General features: G+C 34.6%; 1 protein-coding gene across 19 annotated transcripts in view; it reads left to right on the top strand.

The window, feature by feature from the left end:
- Window positions 1-20,248, top strand: part of SYNE1 (spectrin repeat containing nuclear envelope protein 1) — a 569,990-nt gene that overhangs the window by 522,169 nt on the left and 27,573 nt on the right. For 12 of the 19 annotated variants that reach the window (XM_056818948.1, XM_056818954.1, XM_056818953.1 and 9 more), the window contains 8 exons: window positions 6,597-6,784; window positions 7,656-7,806; window positions 12,443-12,625; window positions 13,093-13,230; window positions 14,737-14,928; window positions 15,443-15,776; window positions 16,279-16,347; window positions 18,349-18,491. In XM_056818948.1, coding sequence (XP_056674926.1) covers window positions 6,597-6,784; window positions 7,656-7,806; window positions 12,443-12,625; window positions 13,093-13,230; window positions 14,737-14,928; window positions 15,443-15,776; window positions 16,279-16,347; window positions 18,349-18,491 — 1,398 coding nt within the window. The remainder of the gene's footprint in view (window positions 1-6,596; window positions 6,785-7,655; window positions 7,807-12,442; window positions 12,626-13,092; window positions 13,231-14,736; window positions 14,929-15,442; window positions 15,777-16,278; window positions 16,348-18,348; window positions 18,492-20,248) is intronic. The other 7 variants (XM_016428964.2, XM_056818959.1, XM_056818957.1 and 4 more) reach the window with 1 other exon arrangement.

Below are 20,248 nucleotides of genomic sequence, written 5' to 3'. Positions count from 1 at the left end.
CAATGCCTCTATCTAGAATGTAACTATATTGGAATATAATCAAATCTGGGTACAATTTTGCAAATAGAACCATAACTGTCTCTTTTATCAACATGCCATAATGGGAAAAATATGAGGAGTATTACTTGTCATTTTGGGAAAATGTTATCAAACATGCCTCCTTGCTCACTCAACCCATTGATGCTCCAAATATGCCATTAAGCTATAACAGAGAAAATGTGTCTTAGAAGTGATACACAATTTCTTTTTTCCCTACATATACATTACTGAAGCCTCTGTAGTAACACTGATTAATACTTGGAAGAATTTTCCCAAATGCCTAGGCAAGAGTCAGTTTCCTTATCTGTCAAAGAAGAATATTTGTAATGCTAATAATGCATATTTATTTAGCTCTTTAAGGTTTTCAAAATACTTTCTTCCAACTACAATTACGAAGTATATCCTAGAAGTATTGTTATAACTATTTTACAGTTGTAGAGGCTGATGCCTGGGAAATTAAATAATGTATCTATGGACACACATATTATAAATTTCAGAAATCTCACATAAGCCTCTGCCTTCTGACTCCTATGATGGATGCCAAGTTTAGTCATCTTTCTACTTATATATGCATCATGGAGTTATAATGGGAAAGCACTTAAACCATTATGTGAATATATCACTGTTATTTGTCTCTACCACATAAAGTTATATCTTATAGTTTATGTTGCATTCCCCAGGAAATCATAAACTCCTCAAAATCAGGGATTAAATTTTATCTAAAATTCATGACACCCAACACCTTGTACAGTGTTCTACATGCAATGGTGCTTTGATAGATATTCATTGAACCTGTTGATTTTGTTGAAGTCCTCTCATTATATAATTAAGATATTTTATAATGAATCACTTTATTAAAAAAGAAATATTGATTCTTAACTAATATGTTTTAATATATTAAAATATCTATATGAATGAAAAAGCAGGAAAATGTTTTGGTTAGGGATCAGGTTTGCCTAAAATTTAGGGATACAAATCATTTTTCATGTTGTTTTAGATTCTCTGAGACTTAATTTACATGGAAAAAAGAAATAATATAGTCATCTTCCCAAAAAGGAGAAAAATTTCCTTATGCTTTAGCCAAAAAAATATAATTTTCTTGGTCTGAGAGTCAGGGTTAGATTTCATACTCTTTAAGCAAATCAATGACTAGGAATATGCTTATTTCACTTTTTTAAAAAAAATTTTCTTGCCAATGAGAATGATCTTTACACCTGAAATGATAGAACAAAAATGATTAATAATGAGTTGATTGCCAAAATTTGTAAAGAGATTGTAAAAGATTCCTTTACTGCCCTTGATGAATTCCTTTCTCCTATCCCCAAAAGCTGCATCTTTGAGTCCTGAAAGAACTAGAATATGTGATTGCTGAAAAATCATCCAAAATGAGAGAAAAGGGGAAATGTCCTAATTTTCCAAAAACAGACAAGAGCAGAATTTGTACATTATAGACTTGTGTTGGCAAGCCTATGGCATGTGTGTGCTCCCTTCCTCGTCTCCACATATGCCTAAGGGCATTTTTCACATCACCCATCCCTCTGCCTAGCAGCCATTAGGCTGTGCTTATTAGGGAGTGCTTTATCACCTGTCTGGGGTAAGGGAAAGTGCTCACATATGCAGAGTGAAGGTTGTAATTTGGGCACTCAGTTTCTATAAGGTTTGCCATCACTGTTATAGGCCACAGTAGCTTGACACACAGAAGTGCCTGAGAAAATTCTAGCATGAATCATTGAAGCAACAGCAGACATCGGAAAAAAAAAAAACAGTGATTAACAAAAAGCTAGCATGCATTCATCAAAAATAGGTCATGTTAGATATTAAATTCATTTCCTTTTTTCAAAAAGATTGCCAAATTGATAGATGAGAATTCAGTAGATATAATTATCTTAGATTCTAGCAAAGCTTTTGATAAAGTTTCTCATATGATTCTTGGAGAGAAGATGGCTAGATATGGATTACACAATTAGATGGACTCCAAAATGCTTGAAAGGACAAACTCAAAGAGTAATAAATAATTATACAGTTCATCATGGCAGGAGGTCTCTAGTAGAATACCTCAGGGATCTGTGTTTGGCACTGTGCTCTTGAATATTTTTATCAAGAACTTGGATAAAGGTATAGATGTCATACTCATTCAGTTTGTCAATGACACAAAGCTGTGTGTGATAGATAATATAATATCTATCATATTATGATAGATCAAAAAATTAGAATCCAAAAGGAGTCCAATAAGATTAAATTCAGTAGGGATAAATATGAAGTCATGACATTGGGTAAAAAAAAAAGTTCTACTTCACACGTATGAAATTGATGTCTTGGTTAGGCAGCAGTTTTGAAAAGCATTTTGGGCACATTAGTAGACTGAAAGAACAAATTCACTATGAGTCAACAGTGTGCTGGGACCACTAAAAAACTAAAGAGAAATTTTTTCTCATTAAGAGAAAAAAATAGCTTCCAGGAGGAGGGAGATAATAGTTCCACTTTCTTCTCCCCTTATCAGAACTCATCTATAGTATTTTATTTAGTTCTGAGTGCCATGATCAGAGAAGGATATTGATGAGCTACAAGGTGTCATAAGAAAAGGCAAATAGATGAATGAAGTTCATGTCATATGAGGATTAGTTAAAGTAAGAGGGTGTGTTTAGACTGGAGAAGACTCATGAGTCTCATGATCTCCATCTTCAAGTATTTGAAAGGCTGACATAACAGCAGGGATTAGATTTTTTTGTTTGTTTGGGCTCAATGACAGAACTATGGGAGTATGCAAAGAGACCAAGTTAGGTTCCATGCCAAGAACTTCCAAACAATCAGAGCTGCCTAGAAATGGAACAGATTATCTCAAGATGCCATAGGTTCCCTCTCCTTAAAGGGTTTTAAATAGAGACTGGACAATCATTTGCTGTGTATGTCATAATATAGGGATTCTCTTAAATCCCCTTTAACTCTCAAATTATATGATTCTGTGATCTTTATATAAATATCTGGAAAGTATGTCTTGCTATTTCATAGTATTTAGCATTTCTTAATATTCTCTTAATATTCTCCATAAAGATATGTATAGTGAATCTATCTAGCACAGTATACGTTTTTTTAAACTAAACTTGTGATTATTATTAGCATGGAGAAGACTTTGTCTACTCACATGCAAGCAAAAGCTCAGCAATTTATAATTTTAGAGGTTGCATAAGAAGTTAAGTGACTTGATCGAGGTCACATAGCCAATATGTCTGAAAGGAGTTTTGAACCTATTTACTTTTGATTTCAAAGCTAGCTTTTAAATCATTATGCCCTGCTGCCTTATTTTCTTTTATTTAATGAGATGATTTAGAATATTTTTCCATGGTTACAGGACTCATGTTCTTTCCCTCCACTCTCCCCACCCCACCCCTGTATCTGACACACAATTCCACAGGGTTTAACATGTGTCATTGATCAAGACCTACTTCCATATTATTAATATTTGCACTAGGGTGATCTTTTAGAGTCTACTTTCCCAGTCATAGCCCCATCAACCCATGTGATCAAGCAGTTGCTATTCTTCTGTGTTTCTACTACCACAGTTCTTCCTCTGGATGTGGACAGCATTCTTTCTCATAAGTCCCTCCGAATAGTTCTGGATCATTGCATTGCTTCTAGTAGAGAAGTCCATTACATTTTATTGTACCACAGTGTATCTGTCTCTGTATACAATGTTCTCCTTGTTCTGCTCCTTTTATTCTGCATCAATCCCTAGAGGTCTTTCCAGTTCACATGGAATTCCTCCAGTTTATTATTCCTTTGAGCAAAATAGCATTCCATTACCAACATATACCACAATTTATTCAGCCATTCCCCAATTGGAGGGCATCCCCTCATTTTCCAATTTTTGGCCACCACAAATTGCACAGCTATGAATATTCTTGTACAAGTCTTTTTCCTTATTATCGCTCTGCTGCTTTTTGATGAGCTCCATGGGAGTATTCTAAATAAGGTAGGGCATAGCAGAGTTGAACTAGATATGAATGTTTAAAATACCCTGGTTTCCCTAAAGAAAATATATTATCTAAATAGAAATGTAATCATAATGAAATAATTATGAAAAACATCTAGAGGTGAATCATTTTAATAAAATAGCAAAATATTGTCATTAAGTAAGCTAGGATAGTGGAACACCTTTTCTTTCATTCTGCCTTTTCTCTACCCTTTTTAGGGCAAAATTTGCATGAGTGAGCAGACAGGAGGGAGATTTCCCCTCTTATAGTTCTTATGTGGAAAAAAAATTGACTTATAATTACTACCAGATTTGGTGGTAAATTTTATTGCTTAATGCAGACACAAGCTGCTGCTCCTGTATTACTACTCCAGAGGTCCATAGGACTTGGGTTATATTTGTTCTGACAATTAACTATAAGCTGGAATTTTTTGCCTTCTCAAGCTTGCTGATTTGTCTAACATAGTCAAAACATCTATATATTTAGTAGAGGAATTCTTAACGTAGGATCTGTGAACATTTTATGAAAATAGAGATATATTTCAGCATAATTGGTTTAATTTATACTCCTAATCATTTAATTTTTTACATTGAAAACATTTTTCTGAGAAGGGGCTCAAAGGTTCTATCCAACTATGGGAAGGTTTAAGTCACAAAAATATTTAAGAATCCCTGTTCTCTTTCTGTCTTTATATGCATCTATCTTAAGTATATACTCTATCTAACTTTCTGTCTTATCTACCTATCTGTCTGTCTGCCTACATCTATCTGTCTATCTATCTGTTTATATCTATCTGTCTCTCTAGTCTACTGTACTGTCTTTATACTTATGTTTGCTTTATGGTAGTTTATCTATAGTCCATTTATGTTTGGGTGAATCAAAAAGCATCTATTAAGCATCTAAGGTACTCTTTGTCAAACACCCTGCTAAGTTCTGGTGCTACAAATAGGAAAGTAAGCACACAATCTGAATATAGGAGATAATATACGGAGCTGAATTCAGCTGCAGGGTAGATGGTTATCTATACTGTCAATCCCTAAAAGTTATTTAAGCCTTTAAAATTATATATGTGAACACACTCACATATTTACCTTTGTGTGTGTATATATGTTTACATATATAGTAGAAATTATCATACTCAGAAGCTCTTCTCTCAGAAATACTTGGATCTCTAAAATATAGTCTAGGAGCAGCTAAGTGCCTCAGTAGATAGAGAGCCAGGTCTGAAGATGGGTGGTGCTGTGTTCAAATATGGTCTCAGACACTTTCTAGCTGTGACTCTGGGCAAGTCACTTAACTCTCATTACTGCTCTTCTGGCTTATAACCAATATACAGTATTGATTCTAAGACAGAAGGTAAGGGCTCAAAAAATAAGATAAGTAAAGTTTGTACTCTGTTCTCTACCATCTGACCCTAGAAGTGGTGAAAATGAACATAGTTTATTCTACATATGAAAACAAATCATTAAAGATTTAATTAGTTTAGAGAAGGCTATGTCCCTGTTTTTTTTCTTCACTTTACAACTTTCTGGGATCTATTAATTGGGTTCTAAAAATGGATTTTAAAAGCCTTTATATTTTCATTCACATTGAGACAATAATGCTCAGTTTAAAAAGTACATTCCTCAAATATCAAAGTACTTCAGTGTTCTTTCTCTTGCTGCTCTTTCAGAATTCTAGAACCTAACCCCTAGTTCTTAGTCCCAAGATCCATATAAAATTTCCAAAGAACAGAACTCATTTTTTAAAATATATTTTATTGATCATTTCCAAGCATTATTCGTTAAAGACATAGATCATTTTCTTTTCCTCCCCCTCACCCCCCATAGTCGACGCGTAAGTCCACTGGGCATTAGATGTTTTCTTGATTTGAACCCATTGCTTTGTTGATAGTATTTGCATTAGAGTGTTCATTTAGAGTCTCTCCTCTGTCATGTCCCCTCAACCTCTGTATTCAGGCAGTTGCTTTTCCTCGGTGTTTCCACTCCCATAGTTTATCCTTTGCTTATGAATGGTGTTTTTTTTCTCCTGGATCCCTGCAAGTTGTTCAGGGACATTACACCACCACTAATGGAGAAGTCCATTACGTTCGATTATACCACAGTGTATTAGTCTCTGTGTACAATGTTCTCCTGGTTCTGCTCCTCTCGCTCTGCATCACTTCCTGGAGGTTGTTCCAGTCTCCATGGAATTTCTCCATTTTATTATTCCTTTTAGCACAATAGTATTCCATCACCAACATATACCACAGTTTGTTCAGCCATTCCCCAATTGATGGGCATCCCCTCGTTTTCCAGTTTTTAGCCACCACAAAGAGCGCAGCTATGAATATTTTTGTACAAGTCTTTTTGTCCATTATCTCTTTGGGGTACAGACCCAGCAGTGCTATGGCTGGGTCAAAGGGTAGATATTCTTTTGTCGCCCTTTGGGCATAGCAGAACTCATTTTTTTAAGCTACAAGTTATTATCTCAATCTACCAAGAGTTGTTGAGTAGTTGTTATACAAAAAGCACTAAATTTTGACAGTTGCTTCATTTGCATGCATGTCCTTTGATTCTTGACCACACCTGATGCTTTTGCCTCTAGGAACTTCAAAGAGACATAGAGAAACACAGCACTGGTGTGGCATCAGTACTGAATTTGTGCGAGGTACTTCTACATGACTGTGATGCATGTGCCACTGAAACAGAATGTGACTCCATTCAGCAGGCTACACGGAACCTAGACAGACGATGGAGAAATATTTGTGCCATGTCTATGGAAAGGAGACTCAAGTAAGTAGCTGTTTTTAACTTTAAGAAAGAGATGTCTTACACACACACTAAACTTTTATTGGTATAAAAATGCGTCATTATTCCCTAATTCTTTCAAAGCTGGAAAATATTTTTGATACTTCAAATTTACTATACCCTATAATGGGTCTAGTAGTAATATAAGCATGCAAAAAAGGAATATAACCTCAACAAGCCAAGTTATAGCCTCTTTAACAGATCACTTAAATTTGGAAAAATGTGACTGACAAAAGGTCTTTGCTAAAAAGGAACATTCAGTTATTAACAATGAAAATGCAGTAAATTAGAAAATGATTTATATTCTAGATTTTAGAAATTTAAGGTATTGAAAAACATTAGTGTTGAATAAAGAGTGGAACGACTCTAAACCCCAGTTTCAGTGCTTCCTGCTCAACTCTGCCCGTGAAAACTGATTATTTATCTGGTTGCAAAAATATCATTTTTGTAAGGGTGGCCTGATCTTGTGTTGCACTGAAATCCTCAAATCTTATTTTATATTTCTTTGGAACATCAGCATAAGTATAGACTGTAGCCATGATGTTGTCTTTATAAGCCTCTTTGTTCAGACTCATCTCATGTTTCTTGCTTACACTATTCTGTTCTGTAAATTCCAAATCCAGGGCTCGAGGACATAGAAAAAACACAGCTGTTTTATTTTAGCTCAGCAGTTGTCTATTTTCACCATGGTCAAATTTGGGTTAAGGCAAGTTCTTGTTTGGCACAACTGTTGCTTATTTAGTTGCTCTCAATCCTTTGGTTGTAGTCTTACTCCCAAACAATACTTATGTGTGAAAAAAAAAACTGTTTTGAACAATTAAACTCTGGTCCTTTTTTTTTCTTTCCCTCATCACAGAATTGAAGAGACCTGGAGATTATGGCAGAAGTTTCTGGATGACTATTCTCGCTTTGAAGATTGGTTAAAACTTTCTGAAAAGACTGCTGCCTTCCCTAGCTCTTCTGGGGTTCTATATACAGTTGCTAAGGAAGAGCTCAAGAAATTTGAGGTGACTTACAAAGCTTGAAATTTGATATCTGCTTATCCGGTTACAGCAACCAACTGGTTGCCTCTCTGATCCAGGGCAGAAATTGTTCACTAAATGCACTGTTTATTCATACAACTGAGTGAGATAGCTTTGTAGCCTCTCCCCTGTACTATTTGACAGTCTTGTATGTGTGAACAACACATTTTTTATTAAAAATCATAAAAGTTGGTAAGTTGTTTGGTCTAGTTATCAAATTTGGGAACCATGATGTTTTATTGTAGTATTTGTTTAAAGAAAGATTTTAAGAAAACATTAAACAAGAATAGACAGAAACAAGGCTGGCTCCATGTCCTTTCTGAAAATACCTCATCATTTTTCTAAGAAACCTTTCAGTGCTATAAAGATAGATATCCCAAATAAAATTCCCTGTTTGTTTAATTGTAGCTGGAATACTTTTGTAAAGTTTTCAAAGATAAAACAAAAGGTTTTTTCCCCTTGTTTTGAGCCAAACATTTCTAACATGATTCACTTTTTATGAGAAAATTTAGGTAGTACTTGGCATTTTTTAATTAAAGTTAAGGTAAAAATGGAAATAAAAAGCAAGGGTATTGTAATAATTTTTAAAGAATTAGAATCATTCAATAATTTGTTCCATCTGTTGCCAATTACTCAACCCATCAATCACTATTTAATGAAACATCCACTTTTCAAAGCCCTCAGCTGTCTCCCATTTTCACAGCTGAATATTATTTAATTATTTAATTTCATGTATCTTTCCACTATTCACTTGAGATTAATGGAAATGTATGAAGGAATAATTTATACTTTAAAAAAGAAAAGAAGTTTGGATCCTCTTCAAATACTTTAAAATATTTATCTGACTCAAAGCAATTGTAATTGAAGTTTTTGCCTCTGATCAAGATATTAAAAAAAAAACATAAACCTAAATCCTGTTGCTTTCATTTCTCTGAATATTTATTGTCTGAGAGACATAAAGAGTAAAATTGCTTTCTTTTAGAAGCACATAAGGTAATAGAGCAGAGGTAACAGATAAGCCTATAAAGATATAAGAATGTATAGAAAGGAAATACATAAAACACCAAGAGGGAATTTAACACATTAAGTGTTGTGGGATCCTTGAGTGAATGCAATAATTTCTTTTTTCTTCTTTTTTAAAAAATTTTATTTAATTAGATGATTTAGAATAATTTTTAATGTTTACAAGATTCATGTTCTTTCCTTCAACTCCCCCTAACCCCCTCCCGTATCTGATGCACAATTCCACAGGGTTTAAAATGTACCATCGATCAAGACCTATTTCCTTATTATTAATATTTGCACTAGAGTGATCTTTTAGAGTCTACTTTCCCAGTCATAACCCCACTGACCAATGTGATCAAGTGGTTGTTTTTCTTCTATGTTTCTTTTCCTACAGTTCTTCCTCTGAATGTGGATAGTGTTCTTTCTCATATGTCCCTCTGAATACTTTTGGATCATTGTATTGCGACTCATAGAGAAGTCCATTACATTCAATTGTACCACAGTGTATCAGTCTCTGTGTACAATGTTCTCCTGGTTCTGTTCCTTTCACTCTGCATCAATTCCTGGAGGTTGTTCTAGTTCACATGGAATTCCTCCAGTATAGTATTCCTTTGAGCACAATAGTATTCCATCACCAACAGATACTACAATTTGTTCAGCCATTCCCCAATTGAAGGACATCCTCTCATTTTCCAATTTTTTGCCACCACAAATTGCATGGCTATGAATATTCTTGTACATGTCTTTTTTCCTTATTATCTCTTTGGGGTATAAACCCAGCAGTGCTATGGCTGGATCAAAGGGCAGACAGTCTTTTAGCACCCTTTGGACATAGTTCAAAATTTCCTTCCAGAATGGTTGGATCAATTCACAACTCTACCAGCAATGCATTAATGTCCCAATTTTGTCACATCCCCTCCAACATTCATTACCTTCTGTTGCTGTCATGTTAGCCAATCTGGTAGCTGTGAGGTAATACCTCAGAATTGTTTTGATTTGCATTTCTCTGATTATAAGAGATTTAGAACATTTTTTCATGTGATTCTTAATAGCTTTGATTTCTTTATCTGAAAATTACCTATTCATTTCCCTTGCCCATTTATCAACTAGGGAATGGATTGATTTTTTGTACAATTGATTTAATTCCTTATAAATTTGAGTGATTAAACCTTTGTCAGAGATTTTGGTTATAAAGATTGTTTCCCAATTTGTTGCTTTCCTTCTAATTTTGATTTCACTGGTTTTGTTTGTATAATTTTTTAAAATTTAATGTAATCAAAATTATCTATTTTGCATTTTGTAATTTTTTCTAACTCTTGCTTGGTCTTAAAATCTTTCCTTTCCCAAAGATCTGACAAGTATACTATTCTGTGTTCACCTAATTTATTTATTATTTCCTTCTTTATGTTCAAGTCATTCACCCATTCTGAGTTTATGTTGGTGTAGGGTGTGAGATGTTAACCTAAACCTAATCTCTCCCATGAATGCAATAATTTCTATCTGTACCACTAAATCCCAAAAAATTTGCTTTCCTACTTGAAAACTATGCCAAGCTCTTTATGAAGTTTTTTGCCATCTCATGTGAACCCTGGAATTATTGTGAGATCTTACTATACAAAGTTACATTGTAGTCAGTTTTCATTAAGGATAAAACCTTTTGTAGGTTTCTGCCATAGTATAATGGTAATTTAAGTTGTAGCTATACTATTTCTTGCTTTTGTGACATGTCAATTGAAATAATTTAATTAAATAAATATGCTTGAGCTCTGGAGCTTAACTTAAGAAAGAGAAGCAGTTGCAAAGTTAAATAAACAAAAAAAGGAAAGAAATACATTTTTGCTTATGGAAAATGTGTAGTACCTTTTGGTGAGGGAAGTCAAGTGTGTAGGAAGGTCCCATGAGATGTGGGGGTTGCCTACCAGTAACATAGCATCATTGCTCTCTGGAATAAACAGATAACTTTTTCCATTCAAGGGTAGCAGATCCTCTATTCTTCTTCCCATTCTTTGGCAAGGACGAAATATGAATCGATATAGGATGGATAATCCAGTAGAGAGAATGCACATAAAAGACTATTAAAGAGTCTCAGAAGGATGGTCATTAGACAAAGAATAGAAATTTGCCAGAACCCTAAAAGACAAGATGCATTAATAGTGGTCATGAAATTTAAATGTTCACACTAATTAATTACTGGATTAACTTCCTCTTATCTGGTCATGGAAGAACAGAAGTTAGATATTTTGGTTTAATGTTAAAATATCTTAAGCTAATAATTAAAGTAAGGTTTACATTTTTAAAGGCTAGAAGGAATGTCTGACAACATATTGTGTGATATGTAAAAGGATTCTTCAAACATAAAAGAATATATAAATTAATTGCAATTAAATATCCGTGGTTGAAAAAATTACTGGGTATATTTAAAATATTTTAAAAGCCACAAGAATGGTCTATCTATACTACTGAATACTTATCAGAAACTATTATCTTGAAATTTCATCACAATTTAAAATTAATTCATATATCTATGGATAAATTCATGGAGAGATATTTTTAAATAGCTGTGGCTTCTCCAAGTGCCCATTTTGCTCTCATTTATTTACATGAATGTTCCAGAACTGAGGTGGTTTCTGAATCACATCCTGATTTGTTGCAAAATTGTTGAAGTGTTTGTTTTCTAGTCTTCTCTTTTGCCTGATTTTCTATCCCCAGATGCCAAGCATTTTAAAATCATATATTAAAATGTTTAATTCACTAGATTATTAGGTCATTTTTCTGGTATGTATGCTTCCTGGTAAGAACAAAGTTATTGTCCAAAATGAATTTCCATTTTATTTATAATTTTTTAGAAGGAAACAGTCAACCATTATTTTTTATATTTTTTTCTAAAAGAAATTGAATTATGATAACTATTCAAAGAAAAGTCCTACATTACCTTTTTATTTATTGAAATATTCTTTTCTTTCCCTGTCATTACCTGCTTTCCCATTCTTTCTCTTCAAGTCCTAATAAGATATTAAATTCTTGAAACTGCATAAGGGTATCATTTTTAGATAATATTCTATAATTTTCTCCATGAAGCAAACATTTTTGAAAAGACATTCAGTAAAAGTTGAAAGGTATAGCATTAATACTTTGTTCAATACTCCAGGGATCTGTGATTTTATCAGTGTGGATATTATCTCTAGTAATATATGTAGCAATTATTAGACAATTTGATTATTTTCAGTGGCAGGAAAAAACCAACAAACATTATCTTGTGTCCTGTTTTCTGGTGATAGGCATTGTCAAACTTAACTCAATTAATTGCTGGGGAAATAGACATAGATTCCATGTCTTTCTAGCCCTTTCTATACTTTGCCTTCAACTAGAAAAGCCTTTAAGAAACCACAGTCACCTATAACAAAAAATGTCATTTAAATTATTTATTAAATGTCTTAACAGTTTATCGGTAATGAAAACACATTTTCTTTACAACCTTTACTTTGCTCTTAGTTAAATAGTAAAATTCAATCTGCCCCCTTACTTGTGACAATCAGAGGAAAAATCAATAGACTTACAGAACATTTTCCACCCAGTAGCATTTTGATAATACTCATACATTGTTTTGTCATATTAGGCTTTCCAGCGACAAGTCCATGAAACTCTTACCCAACTGGAACTCATCAACAAACAATATAGACGCTTGGCCCGTGAGAATCGTACTGACTCTGCTTGTAGCTTGAAACAGATGGTCCACGAAGGCAACCAAAGATGGGACAATTTACAAAAGCGTGTCACCTCCATCTTACGCAGACTCAAGGTGTTTCTCATGCTTTGTTCTTAACTTGGAGATGCTGTGGGCAAAGTTAGGGAACTAAGCCACCAGAAAGGAGTTTGTGTTATGTACCTCTTTAACTCTGCCATATTAGAGGGAATTGGGATGGATTAAGGAACAAGAAGGATAAAGGTAGGGAAATTTCTGTTTGTTGGCCTAGAGTAACTTGGAACTTAAATATATATATATATATATATATATATATATGTATGTATATACATATATATATTCTGATCATCATAGTCTGATGGTTTTTTTTGTAATCCTTATTTTATTCTTTTAAGGCATTATTCTTAAATGGGCTTTATACATTTCACCAGACTGCCAAAATGTTCCATGACACCAAAAACAAACAAAAAAGTTAGCAACAACTGCTTATCTTGAAGCTTTAAATAAGAAGATAGAAATTTACCACACACCACACATCAACATTGTTTTCCTTTACTTCTCAGCATTTTATTGGCCAGCGTGAAGAGTTTGAGACAGCTCGTGATAGCATTTTGGTGTGGCTAACAGAGATGGATCTTCAGCTCACAAACATTGAACACTTTTCAGAGTGTGATGTGCAAGCCAAAATAAAGCAACTCAGGGTAAGAAGCCATGTATGGCTCAGTTCTTCCATGGGAGAGGGATAAAAAAGAGGGAATTCATGGAAACTTAATTTTGCTGCCTCTTTTATAGGACAGAATAAAGAAGAATGGAAACAGGCCTCTAACTGTTTACTTGGTTTCAGGACTGATAGCAATCTGCTAGTTATTTTTAAAAAGAAATCTACTGAATCACTGAATAAACATGGAAAAATTCTTTTAATCTCTGCAATGTTTCATACGGATTTCAGGTCACAATTTGGGGAGGAGGATCTAAACTACTAGTTTTTTTCTTGATCATTTCAAATATTTGCAATGCAAAATAATCATTCCATTCAAGGATAAACCTTGTAATTCTTCATTACCAGAGTTATAGAATAAGGGAAAATTAGCCACATTTGGAAGAGGAAGAGTTGATATGTGCATTAATGACTTACCAGAAGGGTTATGGAATCTTCTTCCCAAGCAATTTTTAAATGTCTCAGTGTCTAATGATCTAGGATAGCATAAATTAAATCTACACAATAACAAGATGATGGATTGTATGTTTTCTCTATTCTGAAAGCTTCTGAAAATTGTTTTTCCTCTTTCTGGCATTAGTTATCATTCAACTGATTTATACCCCACTTATTGCCGGTATTTTGTAGGGAAATCTCATTTTTTTTAGTCATGGTTTTTACTTCTCTAAAATACTCAAATGCAGTTACATTATTCTAAATATCTGCTTTACAGCAGAGGAGTTGATTGAAATGTTTCATAGTTGACTTTCAAAGTTATTTTTTAATTATCCTTAAAAAAAGCAGATGGATCTTGATATAGCATGATATAGGAGGAAGAAACCTCATTCTAGTTATCAGAAGACCCAATGCTGGCTAGCTGGCCAGATGTATAGTCCTACCATTTATCACCTATGTGACTTGGGCAAGTGACATAACACTGTAAGCCTCAGTTTCTTTACTACAAGGTCAGAGGCTTGCGATATAGATAACTAATTAGCTCCCTTCTATCTCTGAATCTATGCTCCTATTATCAAAAAGTATATTTGGTAGCTATGGTTACTTTGTTTTGTTTCACTTTTTTTGTTTGTTTTGTTTTCCCCTCTCAATTATAATTATTATTTCTTAACCAAAAAGAATTGAAGGGGGAAAAAATCTCCAGAAAGGTCTGGACCCTAGATTGGGATATTGTCAAATTTAAGATTGGAGGGAGAAACATAGATGGTCCTGTATGTATAGCCCACTTGGGTGTTCAGGTTCCCAAAGCTGCCCTTTATTTAATCCAATTCTAATTAATGAAAGCTGGTGGTTTCAATTCCTGACAACTGAATCTGAGTTTATGTTTGAATTGTCTATTCTAGGAAGTTGATGACAGTCTCCAATTATGTCTGTGCAAAGTAAATATAGAACGAGGGCTAAATCCTGTGCAATGAACTGAAATATGTAAACAGTTGATAATGATTTCATATGAAATTGAACAATGACATTTACATATAATTTTTGTGCTATTTAGGCATTCCAGCAGGAGATTTCACTGAACCACCATAAAATTGACCAGATAATTGTCCAAGGAGAACAATTGATTGAAAAGAGCGAACCACTGGATGCAGCGGTCATTGAAGAAGAACTGGATGAACTCCGCCGTTACTGTCAGGAGGTCTTTGGTCGTGTGGAACGATACCATAAGAAACTGATTCGCCTTCCTGTATGTAGCACTCAGAATTCTTATTAATGCCTCTGTGCATTTTGTGAAGCAGATTTAAATCTGGTCAGAGAAAGATAGGGAAATCTGCTAGGGAATCAAAATATAGTGATAAGTGGCTAGAAAAAAAAGTAACCCAGTGGAAGAATCTTTTTAAAATTAAATTTAGTTGACTCTTTTTCCCTGTTTGGAACTGAAATCTTACTGCTGAAAGTCTGTTGAAGTTGGATATATGTAGGGGTCAAGGGAGGTAGTGGTCATCTATTAAGTGTTAAGACAATAGGCATGGATTATGCCAGCATATCTATCTGTTATATCTCTATGTTCTACATGAATTCAAGTATTAATATGAAGATTGCCATTGTTCATTTTCATTGTATTAAGTTTATAATTTCCAGATTAAGCTAGGAACATTTGGGGCCAGGGAGGTAAAGACTGGAGCTAAGAAAAAAGAGAAATAAGAAAGGGAATGGTTTGAAAACAAAATGAACATAACTGGTGTCACTTTTATTTCTAGCTGACAGATGATGAGCATGACTTATCTGACAGAGAGCTGGACCTGGATGAATCTGCAGATCTCTCTGATATCCATTGGCATGACAAGTCTGCAGATAGTGTGCTCTCCCCACATCCGTTCTCCAACCTCTCCCTTTCACTTGCCCAGCCTCTACGAAGTGAGAGGTCAGGGCGGGATACTCCAGCCAGTGTGGACTCCATCCCTCTCGAATGGGATCATGACTATGACCTCAGTCGTGACCTAGAATCAGCAGTTTCAAGAACTCTGACTTCTGAGGATGAAGAGGGTCAAGAAGACAAAGATTTCTATCTCCAGGGAGCTATTGGTTTAGGAGGTGAGAGAACTTATTTTAGACAACTTTAAAGAAAGTGGAAAGAAATCCAAATCCTAGCAGAGGTGTATAAATGATCCTGGATTTAGAGGTCTAGCACCATTTTCTTTCCTCTAAAATCACCTGGATTTGTACATGAAAACAAAATTAATCCTGTATTCAATTAGCAGTTACTGAAGGAGAATGATCATATGTTAACCTCTTTAAATGTGATATACATATATATTCTCAGGGGAGATTCCCATGACTCTCTTCATTTTCTTTGATGGCTAATATTTGGTATCTCAGATGTCTGACTGCTTTTAAAAGAAATAGTTTCTCTGATTTACAATTTTTCCTTTTAGTAGGGATTCTGGAATTATATTTCTTTCTTTATAATCCAAATGACACTTGCCATAATCTAGAACTGATAACATGCTTTTTCCCTCCCCCCAGGAAAAGTATTTCTTTCTCTATGGATAATGACCTTTCCAGTGCTTAGAAATCAACTGTGCTCTTTTTGCAGATGTAGTGATACCTGAAAGCCCTGAGGCCTATGTAAAACTCACAGAAAATGCAATCAGAAATACCTCTGGTAGGCATGAAAACAGCTGAAGCATACTGAGAACCAAGTCCTTCACCCAAACCTGTAACCATCTCCTTCTCTTAGCACATCTGCCAAACCTTGCTCAGCTTATGGCACAAGCATGTTAATGCAGAACTTTACTCTTATTGCTCTGCTAAAAGATACTAGTTGAGTTACTCATTATCAAATGAATAGATTTTCAATAATCAGATAAAACATGGCACCTTCTCAACAGGTTAAAATCTTTGTTGTTGTTCAGTCATGTCTGATTCTTCTTGATCACAATTGATATTTTCTTGGCAAAAATACTAGAATGGTTTGCCATTACTTCTCTAGCTCTCATTTTTCAGATGAGGAAACTGAGGCAAACAGGGTTAAGTGATTTGCCCAAGGTCACACAGCTATTGTCTGAGACCAGATTTGAATTCAGGAGAATGTCTTCTAGACTCCAGTTCCAGAACTCCATCAACTGAACCATCTAGCTATTAGATTCTATTGACTATTATTAAGAACAAACAAAAATGGTCTTTAGCCCTGTTCAGCTATAATTTACAGCAGGCTCCAGAGTGTAATGGGATGAGTAATGGACTAAGGGGTGAGTTCTCCTAGAGATGGCACTAACTACTGATAGAAGTTTGGGAAAATCAGCCTCTCAAAATTGCAGTTTTCTCATCTGCAAAATCAGAGGGGCTAACTTTGGATCCCTAAGGTCCCATTAGTGCTTTAAAAATTTAATTCAATAATTCTGTTAAGTAAAAGAATTCAAATTCAGTGATCCATTTGGCAACATCTGGAGCCTTGGGGTTTCTTTTAAGGAGAAGCATATTTCTTAAAGTAATTCTTATGGTGAGGGAAGAGAAAAAGGAGAGAGAATACAGAGACAAAAATTTCTTAACAGTCTACTAAGCACTGACTCATATTGAGTAACTTTCAGCAGGGTGTAAAATTTGGTTTGAATTACAGTGACAGGAGACAATACACCACAAATCACATAATATAATTGATTTTAAAAAAAAGACAGCTTGAGTTTGGAGAAAGAGTATGGTTTAGTGGTTATAGTGCTAACTTTGGGATCAGAGGATAGTAGATGCCAGCTCTTACCCTTAATATTGGTGTGACTTTGAACAAGTTATTATACCTGCCATTTGGACTTCATTTTTCTCATCTGCAAAATGAAGGGATTTGGATGATCTCAAAAGTTCCTTATAGATATAAATCTTAAGTCTCATATAACTGATTCCATGTTAGATCCTTTTCCCCCTACATTTAAAAATACATTTTTCAGTTAAAAATTCCAGTTATATTGATGAAAAGTGCTACTGTTTAGATCACTGGCAATAGCAAAGAGCTACTTCATTTTTTTTTCTTTGCAAAATGTGTTGCAACTCAAATAGAAGAGGCAAATAAGCCAGTTACCAAAAGCATGTGGAAAGCATGCTGATATGCTTGGTAAAAGCATTGCTTCCTCCTGGCCTTCTTTTAGATTTTGAATACCAGCCACTTTTGTTTTTCTCCTCAAAGAAATGATTCAGTTGCACTTTCTTCAGACTGATATGTAAGGACAAAACAATGCAAGATGTGAACTCCCTCACTTCTCTAAAAGAATCGGTGGAAGGCAATTTTCCCTTGGTTGGAGGGGGGATATGTGGACTCCCTTGAAGTATTTAATAAGGCCTCCTACCAAAGGCATTGGGAATCTAGCTTCTTTAAGGATCAGATCAGAAAAGGTGAAGAGTCACAAGTGTTTTCAGAACAGATTTCAAAACTATCTGCATATATCAAGGACTTCACCAATGCTGTTAGATAAAAAAAATAATAATAATTCACTAGCTTAACCATTTCTTTTAAAAAATAAAAATTCTAACAGAAGCATGTCACTACTAAATTCGCTTTATAATTCCCTTACATGCCATTTCCACGCTTCCTTATCTGAGAATAAACCCTTATAGTTTTCTATGAATATAAAAATAATGTTAAAGATCACTTTTTTTGTGGTCACACTCCACTTAGGTGAGCCAGGAACCTTAGAATCACATATCCGGCAACTGGATAAAGCTCTAGATGCCAGTCGTTTTCAGATGCAGCAAACAGAAAATATTATCCGCAGCAAAACACCAACAGGACCTGAATTGGATGCTACTTATAAAGGATATGTAAGTATTGTGACTATCACCACTCCTACTTCCTTGAAGACTAAAGCTCTGTGACAAAGTACAGCTTGCTTGAAGTCCAAGGACTTGGTCAATTCTCTGAATACCATGAGTCCCTTGGTCACCCAAGCATAAAGTGTCAACCAAAAAACCTTATGTGATCCCCTTTTTGTATGCCTTAACTTTTCTTTTAATCTTATTAAATATATTGTCATCATTTTCCTATACCTACTTGTTCAACATCTCTTGAGATTTATTTTAATGAAGGCTACAGGATGCTTCAGGACAAAGTTGTTATTTGGTTCATTTCCCTGCTCAAATGATAATTTACTAAACCAAGGTTATCCTCAGAGATTCAATGTAGTTTCACAAGTTTTAAAGGCAAGAATGAGGCATGAAATTTCAGCTTTCTCTTCTTACTATAATAATTCACTTAATGACCCTGAAAAAATGTTTATACCAAATGTGTCAATATCTTCCATGTATCAAAGAAAATAATTCTGACATTTGCAACATATGGCCCTTGAGAGTTGGTAAAAAGCAGTACAATGCACTGCTATTTCTGCTATTAGTTCTTTTTAATGTTATTTTGGCTAATTGTATAGTATCATCACTTAGTAGCCCTGTGCCCAGGTTATAATCAAGACCATTTTTTTTTTTTCAGGGAATTTTTCCTTGTAAGTCACCAACTAGGGAACAAAAGAACCTTTGTTTTCTCTGCCTTTGAACTCTTGCTTCCTCTAAAAGACCCCTCAGAAAAATACATTGGGAAATAGACTCTAAGTTCACAGTAGATATTCCAATGTACATTGGTTGTCCTTCTTAAGCTTGGCACATTATCAATGCTTAACACATGTTTTTTGACTGATTGGTGTAAGTAAAGGGTAACATACAGTCTAGATAGTATGTAGTGCAGTTCATGTTTCTTTTTTTTTAACCCTTAATTTCTCTCTTAACAACAAATCTAAAACAGAAAGGCATGGCTAGGCAAACAGAATTATGTGACTTGCCCAAGGTCACACAGCCAAAGATTGTCAGAGTTCACATTTGAACCCAAGAACTCCAGTTTCCAAGCGTGGCACTCTATCTAGCTTGCCCTCAAGTCCCTAATTTTAAAGGGAATTTTGAGTACATATCATTGCAACATAATATGATTGAAATATGCTTAAAAGAACATTATTTGCCTTTGGAAATATACAAGCATTCATACATGTTTTGCTACCAGTATATCATTCAAATAATAGACTAAAAATGCCAAAATTTGTTTCTGAAAGTATTTATTCAGCTGCCTGGCATAGACAACAGAGAGCCAGTCTTGAAGCCAGAGGGACCTGCCTCTGACACTATGATACTATGACACTATTGATTATGCCTTTGGGCAAGTTGCTTAACCTCCAAGTGTCTAGGCAAGTGGTTTCAAACCCAAACAAAAACAGGGACCAGTGAGGTGTACAAGGATATCTGCAGGCTGCCTATTGACTTAGTTTAAAGATCTATTATTATCCTAATATCACATTTATCATTGTTATATCACAAATGTTACGTTTAAATAGCAGTGTTTTATTGTATTTTATTTATTTTGTTCAATGCTTCCCAATTCCAATTGAATCTGACCTCTCTGTTGCCTAGGCAACTTTCCAAAACTTTAAATTGAAGAGAAGATTCCTATATCTCTCAGTAAAGGGGAGGGAGTTTCACCACCAGGGAGTTCCCTATAACCAATGCAATCACAGGTCCCAGCCACCTTCTTCTATCTCTAT

Source organism: Monodelphis domestica, chromosome 2, assembly GCF_027887165.1.
Source record: "Monodelphis domestica isolate mMonDom1 chromosome 2, mMonDom1.pri, whole genome shotgun sequence".
NCBI lineage: Eukaryota > Metazoa > Chordata > Mammalia > Didelphimorphia > Didelphidae > Monodelphis > Monodelphis domestica.
The sequence above is the reverse complement of the archived record's forward strand: the minus strand, read 5'-3'. Positions and strand labels throughout refer to the sequence as shown.